At 30.2% G+C, this 10755-nt stretch overlaps 1 protein-coding gene across 1 annotated transcript; it reads right to left on the reverse strand.

The window, feature by feature from the left end:
• Nucleotides 1-4708: 4708 nt before the first annotated feature.
• LOC109337361 (abscisic acid receptor PYL2-like) lies at nt 4709-5620 on the reverse strand. The gene has a single exon (XM_019574327.1). The coding sequence runs from the start codon at nt 5460-5462 to the stop codon at nt 4899-4901; it is 564 nt and encodes a 187-aa protein (XP_019429872.1). The 5' UTR covers nt 5463-5620; the 3' UTR covers nt 4709-4898.
• Nucleotides 5621-10755: the final 5135 nt, after the last annotated feature.

Consider the following 10755-nt stretch of genomic DNA (forward strand, 5'->3'; position numbering starts at 1 on the left):
ATTGATGTGGACGTGATCCACAATATAAGCTTCTCTTTCAATCCTAATGATCGCACCTATAAGCATAGAACTGATAGACCGACTGCTCCTGTTGATCAATCAGAACCTGCCCCTCCTAACCCTCCTGAAAATCAACCTTCTGAGTTTCATGCTCAATCTTCTTCATCTGTTGTCATGCCTTCAAATCATATGATTATGGATGAGTTGTTTTCTCTTTGAGGCTACATCATTAACCAGATGGATGCTCTTGATGCTCAAAATCAACAAATCTTGTTTGAACTTCATCGCCTCTCTTCTAAGATGAGTAGCATGGACATTGATGAAGACATCTCTGAGCCTAAGTCTTAGACTATCTTTATTGTTAGGATTTTCGGGTTGTAATGTTTTCCTACCTTTGGACAATTTGTTGTTATTTTGTTGTTATGGTTTGAACAATGTTTTAACTTTCTGTTATGCGATATCCATTTATGATTACTTTTATGCTTGTCATATACATATTGTATGCTATATATATATTATGCTGGAAAGTCTTGGCTTTTCTACTTTTTGATGAAGTCAAAAGGGGGAGAAAATTTGGGAGAAATGTATTTTCTGTCAAATTTCTTTCAGGAACATAACTCCAAACGAAAGGGGGAGCATACAAAATAGAGGGAGCATACTCAAGTCCTCTTAACATATCTCAAAGTATGCTGCTCTCAGATAACTACATTGTTAAAGAAGATATTGGTTTGTCATCATCAAAAAAGGGGAGATTGTGAAGAAGATCTTTGCTCCTGACCTTGACACGGTTTTGATGAAAAGACTAACATCACCAAAAAGAAGAAAATGAAGAATACTTATGAAGACAAAGAAGACAAAGCGTCAAGACAAATTAGTCTAAGTCTAAATAGATATTTCTATCCTATACTCTCGAATATACAATAGTAGTAATGATCCAACTATTTTTTAAGAAAATTGAAACACTTCAAGTATAAACAAAACAATTTTCAAAAATAGTGTGTAACAGGTTAGTGTATCTAAGTAACAGGTTGCATAAGTGAGAAAACCAATTACCTAACAAAAACTGTGCAGGGTCATTCATTACCCAAATGTTGTAACCGATTATTCCAATTAAAATTTAATTTCCAGTTGGACAGTGTGTTTGAGTAATCGATTACTCAAGGTTGTAATCGATTACTGAGAGTTGTTGCACCAGTTTTCATATTTCAAAATGAAAGTTTTTCATCTCAGACAAAATGGTTTCATTCCAATCAATTCCTACCCTTTCAAAAAGGTTTTATGGTTGGTTGGAAAGCTTATTTAAAGGCATTGAAACTCAGAATCAAACAAGAACTCTTACACAAACTTTGAAACATAATTCTGAAAATTCTTTGAAATATTTTTCTGCACTTTTGCAACTTGTTCTTAAACTTTCAAAGTGAATTTTCTAAGTTGCTTGAAGTAAAGTGTTTCAAAGTTTTACAAACATATAAGAACATTATTACTTAGTATACAAAAGAGTTATCGGATTGTAAGTGATATTACATTCAATACTTGTAAAGGCAATTCTGTCATTGTTGTAATTTCTTCATTAACATTTCAGAAATCTTTCTTTCACAAGGGTGTGTGATAAGAAAAGAGATAGAATCACTTGAAAATGTGTTTTTCAAGAGTGACACAAGTATTAGTGAGTATGTAAGGTACGTACAGGTCTCGTGGTGAGATATTGTAATTACAACTCATAATATTTAGTGAAGAAATCTCTTGTGCTACAAGAGTACTGGACATAGCCTTCGGTGGACAAGAAAGTGAACCAGTATAAAATTTCGGTGTACTCTCTTCTCCTTTATCTCTTGATTTTTTTACTTGTTATTTTTCTGCATAATTTCTCCGCTGCACTTAACTCTTGATTTTGCAGAAAAAGTGACCATAATTTTAAGTCAACTAATTCATCATCTCTTAGTTGCAATTTTAGTCTTACAATGCATTCTTTCTTCTTTTAGAATATTTTCATAAAACTATTTTTTCTGTTATTTGAATGGTTTCCTTTTTTAGTAGTTTTTCAATTTGTCTGTATTTAGGTTATAGAAAGCTTGGCCCTTTCATCTTCTCCTTCTATTTCAAATAAGAAGCAACTAATTCATTGTTCATAGTTCCACTATTTCAAAGAGTTATATTCATTCATTAGCTTATCAATCTTGTTGCAAGTCTTCAAGCATCATCTTTGTCATGGATTTCCATTCTTCACAACATTGGCTTGATTTACATGCTTTCTTATTAGTAAGCTAATTATCTTCCTTGACTTTGCACATGTGTTTCTCTAATCTAATATTTTTCTTATAAAAAAATTATTTGATCTAATAATAAAAATTCATTATCTCAAATTATGTCTTAAATTTTTTCTCACGTCTAAAAACATATGTCATGTTAATTAAAACATATTGATTATTATTTTATTTATCCTTCATTGTAATTGATTTTGAATATAATTTGAAACACATTTTAAGACAACATGTCTTTGTTCTAAATAAAGGTGAAAATATATGTGGATGAAAAACCAATCATTTTCCACCAACTTGTATGTTGCTAATTGACAAGAGATGAAGAAAAGCTAATGTTGTGCACCCAAGTCCCGAGAATAGATAGATGAGACTTTCGTATCAGATAATTTATTTTCTTTAAAATATTTGTACTATTTTGTTTAATTTTAAAAATATTTTTATAAAATAATTAAATATAATATATATCAAGATTTTAGAAGATGAAGAATATGACTTATCTACTTATACTAGTAGATACTTTATTCTCTAATGCTTATAATAATCCAAAGTCACGTGTTCCTGAAGGTTGCTCACAAGACATCATGAGATTTTCACACTTTGTTGTTCTTGCCGTTGAATTTGGGGTTTGACTTGTTCGAAGTTTAAGCCGCACGAAAAGTAGTTTTCCTCAACCACCATCTTTTCTATTGAACCAATCATCTATAGTGATTTTGTATTAACTTTTTATTTTCTTGGGTATACAATCAATCGGTATAGTTTTTGATAAAATAGAAGGAGTATAGCAGAATCCAATAAAGTTAAATGTTTTATACCACTATTCTATATTGTTTATTGTTATCGATAAGAAACCATTATCTCTTATTAAAAAATAAATTATCTCTTCTTACAAATAAGTTATCAATTTTATGATTGGGATAATTTATTATCCCTCATTACAAATAAATTATCCCATTAGAGGCATAATATATGATGTATGTATAAAATATTTCTATTCGAGTGGAGTGTATACCAACTGAAATATAAACAAGAAAAAATGTATGTACCAGTAATGTGTGTTTTATACATTATTATTGTATTATCTATAATTATTTTTAATTATTATTACTTTTTTAATAAAAATAATATAAATGAATCGTAAATGATTTAGTTACTATATATAAATTTTTATATTATAATAAATAAATAATATAGTCAATAAAGAATAAGGTTTGACATATAATATTATTTATTGAAGGATGTGCATATTTCATTTTTCATGTTTAATTACGTCATTGTTCCTCTTCTTAAAGCAATTGTTACTCTTTTCTCCTCAGACTCGGTCCATTACTTTCTAAAGAGTAAAGACTGCAAAATTTAATATTTGAAGATTCATTCAGCTTTAAACCACTTCTTAACTATATATTTCCAAGTGATGTCAACTCTCAACTTGTATATGTAGTGACATCATTTGCTACATCATTGTTCCTTCTCTTCACCTCAGACTCACTCAATTACTTTCTAAAGACTGCCAAATCTCATATTTCAAGATTCATTCAGCTTTATACCATTATTCATATTAGTTTCTTAAATTCCAACCATTAATATTTCTATTTCCAATTTTCCAACCATTAATATTCAGCTTTACACGTTAGTAATTATTTTTTTGTTTTGTTTGCGTGAATAAATATTTGTTGTCTCAAAGTATGTATCAAATTATGCCATATACTAATAATATTGAATCAAAAATAAAAAAAATAAAAATAAAATTAATTAATATTACATATTTTTATTTATGTGAGACAAAATTTGATACATAAATCAGAAGAAAAAAATTTAATGGTGAACCATGTTCATGGGAAATAGTAAAATATATTAATCATTTCAGGAGTCAGAAATTATCAACAATGAATTTTAGCTCTATCAACAAACAAGAATCATCACATTCTTACTCTTTCGGCTGACATCCTTTCTATACATGTTTTATAATTATTAATACTTTTGAAGGCATATTTTTTTTCATCTTATAAAATAAATGTGAAAAATAGTGTGAAAAACTAACTTTTCTTGCCTAAAATAACAAAAGGGTGCAACCCGATAATTAGAATTTAAAATTGAAGTCGTGCCTACAATAATTTAAGTCACCTCACAAACTAATTATTATCTTAGCATATACACAAATCAAATTTCAATTGTCTAATAACTAAACACACCTAATAATAAAAGTAAAACTACATATATAAACCATGAAGAATATTAATAAGAAAGATCACCATAAAGATCACACTTCATATCTGATTTGATTCTTGTAAACGATACTTGTTTGTAACCATAAATTTTAAAAGTAATTAATTTTTTATATCATTTCGATGTGTAACAAAAATAAAACCATGAAATATGCAATTACCATGGATTACTAACTAGGCCACCCAAAAACCCAAAATCTGAATATAACTCATAAAATCCATATATAATTAGGAAGATAAAATCTCTTATTCTATATCATTTCGATGTGTGCCATAGAAATACTTTTTTCAACCATCACTCTTTCTCATTTCAATTACACTTTCAATATCATAATCGATAAGTCAAATACATAATGATATAGAACATGAAAAATAAATCTCTAACCCCAAATATCTCTAAGAATTTCTCATTCCATCATTGTGCTTGCATTAATGTAGTCATAGCCACTTCCCCAAGTTTCTGAAGGTTGAGCTTTACCACTGTATCAGCAAACATCTTAGTATCTTCTCCTGTGTTCCCTTGTGGTATATCCACAATATATGATTCCAAAACAATGGTATAAACCTTACCCTCTTTGTTGAATTCATTCACTGATGTAACGGAACGATAGTTTTGAAGGCGGTGTTCGCCACCAACAACCCTAAAGCTTAGTATATGATTGTCATCGTCTAAAATCTCGAGCCTCTCAGTGCTGGTTGACGCTGGGAGGCCCGAGACGACGGTGACTTCTCTTATACTGCCAACACTACCATCACCACTCATATTACATCCCTTCACAAAGTGTTTATACTTTTGAGGGTTTTCGAAGCTCCGGACAAAAGGCCAGACGGTCTTGGCCGGAGCTTCGATTCGGTATGTTATAATGGATGTGCATGTGTTGGGTAAAGGCTCAAATTTGTGGTATTTGTTGATGAGGGACTCGAGTTCAGTGAATTCTTGTGGTGTGAGAGATTGAAGAGGGTGTGTTTCTAAGGCCATTTATGTGTGTTTGTGATTGGTTATATGAAGAAGAAGAAACGTTATAGAGAAGATATTACAAAGAAGGAGTTGTGGTAGAAGAAATGAAGGAGAGGAGACTAATGGAGGAGGTTCACTATCATGTGATATGAATACATGGAGATGAATAGTGGACAAAGCAATATATGAAAAAGACTTCCCATATTTATAGATAACAAATAACTTATAAACGCCCCACCCACCGACCCATATATATATATTATTATAAAGGAGCATCCTATTATATGAGAAGATATCCACGTACACATTTTTATAATAAGAGAAATAGTTTTATATTGAACTAACCTCATAAGTCATAATCACCAAAAAAATAATATTATATTGCACCAAGGTGGAGAAATACAAAGTTAACTAAAATGAGATTGAATGAGAAGCGTTACTTTTTTTAAGAGAATTTATTCAATTAAAATAATATATTCTCATATCCCATTTCTTCTATTCAAATTTATTTCAGATTACTATATTAATTTATATATATGAGCTTGCAAAGATGAGAAAAAGGTTAATAAGATTATTGAAAAATGATTTTAGGAATTTATACCTAAATATTAAATAAAAATATTTTATATATATTTTTGGTTAAGCTAATGATAGTTTTTCTAAATTTTTTAGGAATACTTTAGTGTTCTAACCGGATCCTATAAATATATAAGTGACATCAATTCAGGGTTTTGGAAAGTAAGTTTTATATTACATGTTTTATTGTTACAATAGTGATTTAAATATTTATTATATTATTTCTCTGTTTTTGTGGTTAGCTAAGGTTTTCCTAGAGGGAATATATTAAAAGTAGTTAAGTCAAACATCATATACATTAACTATCTTATATATTTTAAATAGTTGTTCAATTAATTTAATTGATTTTCAAATATAACTTTAACAAAAATTATAACCTCCGCCCGATATATTGTATCAAATTTGTTAGTACAAAAATATCACACCTCACAAGAAAATCAAATCCAATATCAATGAGCAAAAGAAAACATATTTAAATGAAATAACAGCACACTGGGCTGTGTACATTATCTCATTTATCTGTGTGTGGCAATCTTTTTTTTAATCTTTTTATATAACACAAAAACCGAGGTACTATTATATTCTAGCCTATTGAATATATTAATAAGGTCTTTTTATATAACACAAAAACCGAGGTCCTATTATATTCTATAGCCTATTGAATATCTATACTATATATAAAGGAAAAACATGAAATAACTACCATGGTGTAATTTCATTTTCCTATTTTACCCTTAAACTTTTTAATTTCTACAAAAAAAACATATAATTATATATAAATATGTAATCACCACAAACCTATTAACCACCCTTCTAGCATTATAATAAAACAAAATATTATAATATAAAGTATCTCCAATAAAAAGGGCAATATAAAGTATACTCAATACAAAAAAATATTCTAATTCTCCAAAATAAAATATATAAATTTTGAATTAACTTTGTAAAAGTATGAATATGGGCTAGTAGGCACGAAGTGCCTATCACAACTAGTATTAATAAGGTTAAACAGCTCATCGATAGCAAAGCAACTAATTGAAGTTGGTAGTTTTTCAAAAGAAAAAAAGAGTAGTTTATAGCGTTTTAAATTTATTTTCTAGAAAACTACTAAAACTAAAATTTTAAAAATATAAGAGCGTTTACGTTATCCTACTATATTAAGTAAAAATTCCTAATTAAATAAGTAGACGATTTAAATTTTATTTTACCGAATAAATGAATAGCATTAAATTAAGATGTGTTTAACGATGAAAAATCTTAGTTAACTCCATGTTAGCTAAAAAACTCCACATTAACATCTTTTGGTAACTAAATAAAAGATGAGAAAAAATGTATATCATCCACCATTCATATTATTTATCATTTATTTTTTTAAAAAGTAATACAAATAAATTATGGATAATATATTGACTGTGTATAAATCTGTATACTAACAATACAAAGATATTACACTCGTAAAAGATCATGTTAAATAAATATGTATTTAATTTTTTAATAAACAAATTGTAATTAATTATGGAAGGGGATTCACAATAATAAATTTTTTAACTTACTACATATCATAGCCATCAATTCTAGGTAAATCAAATTATTTGAATTAGTGAGTAAATATAAATCGTTGAATTTTCCTAGAATTGGTGACTAAAATGAAAAATAAACAGATAGATAGATAAATATAAATGGGCTTTATTCACAAGTGACCTAAGTACAATTGTAAAGGAAAACAACAAAGAACAGTTTAGATTAAAAGTTTAAGTCTATTATTTCTCGGGGTTTTAAATTCACTATTTTTAATAATAGTTAAACTTAAACTTATTTTTTCACCACCCTCACTAGTGTTATTAGGCATTAGTTGACCTTCTCCTAAATATATAATTAGTTTATACCTATTATTTTAGTCATTTAACATATTCTAGTTAGTTCTAGAATTAAATTTATCCGATAATTTTAATTCAATAAATTAGTTATAACTTTTCCGCTACCTTTATAACTAGAACCTATAATCTCACAATTAAATATTACAAATTTACAACTGTAAGTTAGTTTTTTCAAACATACAATTGAATCAATTTTTTACATATTTCGAATAGTGAAATAAATAACTTTTATATAGACACTATAAATAAAGAAATATTGTATGTATTCACAATATAAGAGATTTTAACTATTAGTGTATCTTATATCATTTATGTTTTAATTATCATTGTTTTTTAAATAAAAGTAATACACATGAACAATGTATTAATCATGTAAAAAAAATTACACTGATAACCTAAAGATATTAAATTCCATCTTAAATTGATATAGATATGTTATACAATTTTCTCATTTTTTATTTATGTTGATAATTAATGTAAAAATGATAAATATTTTACTTGATGATTAACAGGTAGTTGTTAAGTATAACTCAATATAATTCAAGTAGATGTAGTGTAGAAACTAATTCGGCTTTGTTGTATTTGTAATTGGGCTTGGTAGTTGAAACTTACCATAAATAGAAAGTTCAGGTTGTTAATCAACAACCAATTCCTTCCATTTCTGTCTTCTCTACTATTCATCATCTTCAACCCGTCTTCAATTCTTCATGCTTTCTTATTTGTATGATTCTTCTTTCATTGCTAAATCTAACAGTGGTATCAAGAGCCATATAATCAAGGAGCTTGTGGTGGAGCCCTCAAAAATTCAAAGGAAGCTTGTGATAAGGAACTCACGGGGTGCAAGGATCAAGAATTAACTCAAATAAAGTGAAGTATGACTACATCAAATGGGATCAGTATGAATCTACCCATCTTAGATGGGAAGAACTTCGATCATTGGGGCATCCAGATGAAGGCTATCTTTGGATTTCAAGATTGCCTTGATGTTGTACAACAAGGGGTTCAAGAGTTGGATGAAAACTCTACCAAAGTAGAGAAGGTGGAATTATGTGTGGATCATGCGAATTTTGAGAGAATATCTGCAGCAACAACATCTAAGGAAGATTGGGAAATCCTAGATAAGTGCTATTCGGGTGGAGTAAAGGTGAAGAAAGTGAGGCTGCAGATGATGCGTAGGCGAGTTATTGCAAATGGAAGAACAAGAATCCATAGCAGACTACTTCAAAAGAATCAGAACCTTGATCAATGTAATGAAAGGTTGTGGAGAGAAAATACTTGAGCAGAGCATAGTTGAGAAGATGTTGAGAACTCTCTCTGCAAAATTTGACCATGTTGTGGTTGCAATTGAAGAATCAAAGGATCTTGACAACCTCGAGATTGATGAGCTACAAGGGTCACTTGAAGCACACGAGCAGAGATTTCTTGAAAGAATGACCGACAGACAATCTCAGCAAGCACAAAGTGCTTAATTCAAGAAGAAGAAGAATCTACAACACTTTGACAGATTCAACAAAGAAAATGGCAAGTGGAACTCAGGAAGAAAAACTGATGAGGAGAAGCCATACCACACTGGAATGGGAGTTCCAAGGAACAATTCCACTGACTTGAGTCAAGAGGTGGAGTCAGGAAATGCCAGGAAGGGAAATTATAAACTCAGTGGAAAGAATAAGAAGGGCAAGAGCAAAATTCAGTACTTTAACTGCAAGAGATGGAGCCACTTTGCATCAGAATGAAGAGTAAAGATGCATAGGCAAGTCTAGCCAAGGAAGAAGACTCGGATGAAGAAGTCTTGTTAATGGCAAAAGGTGAGGTGGCTGACTTGGAGTTAAGCACATCAGATGAGAAACTACTAATGATCAATACAAAGGGTGATCAACATTTCTCATCCTATAATTGGTACTTGGATACAGGATGTTCAAACCATATGTCTGGACATAGGGAGTGGTTCGTGAACTTTGATGATTCAGTAAAGACCAAGGTAAGATTTTCAGATGATAGTTACATCATTGCAGAAGGAATTGGCAAGGTGTTGATAAGAAGAAAAGATGGATCCAACTCATATATCTCAAATGTACTTTATGTGCCAAAGATGAAGAATAATTTGATAAGTCTGGGTCAACTACTAGAAAAAGGGTACAAGATGAGAATGGAAGATATGATGCTGAAGATTTTCAATAAGAAGAATGCCATCATCATGAAAGCTCTCCTCTCACATAATAGGACATTCAAAATTGGCATCAACCTTGGTGACAGCAGATGCCTAGAGACCATAGTAGAGGAGACTTGGATTTGGCACCACAGACTTGGACACTTAAACTTCAGAAGTTTATAAAAGTTGAGTCAAGAAAGATTAGTCACAGGACTACCCAACATCAGGATTCCTACTGAGTTGTGTGAAGAATGCATCACAAGTAAGCAATTAAGGAACTCCTTTAAGCCACACGTATCGTCTAGAACGATCAAGCCATTGGAAGTGGTATATACTGATGTATGTGGCCCTCTAGAGGTTCAGTCCCTTGGAGGAAACAACTATTTTGTAACTTTCAAGGATGACTTTACTAGAAAGCTTTGGATCTTTTTGCTGAAGAGAAAGAATGAGGTCTTCAACAAATTCAGAAGCTTTAAAGCAATGGCTGAAAAGCAGTGTGGTAGCAAACTCAAGTTGCTAAGGAGTGATAGAGGAAGAGAATATGTATCTTATGACTTTCACAATTACTGTGACAAAGAAGGCATCATTCATGAGATAGTAGCACCATACACTCCTCAACGCAATGGAGCAACAGAGAGGGTGAATAGATCAGTCCTGAATATGGCAAGAAGTATGCTAAAGACAAAGAGATTACCAAAGAAGTTCTGGGGTG

Source organism: Lupinus angustifolius, unplaced genomic scaffold, assembly GCF_001865875.1.
Source record: "Lupinus angustifolius cultivar Tanjil unplaced genomic scaffold, LupAngTanjil_v1.0 Scaffold_5_147, whole genome shotgun sequence".
In the NCBI taxonomy this organism is placed as follows: Eukaryota; Viridiplantae; Streptophyta; class Magnoliopsida; order Fabales; family Fabaceae; genus Lupinus; species Lupinus angustifolius.

Coding starts and splice junctions, on each gene's coding strand:
- LOC109337361 (XM_019574327.1), bottom strand. CDS start 5,462: ATGGCCTTAGAAACACACCCTCTTCAATCTCTCACACCACAAGAATTC.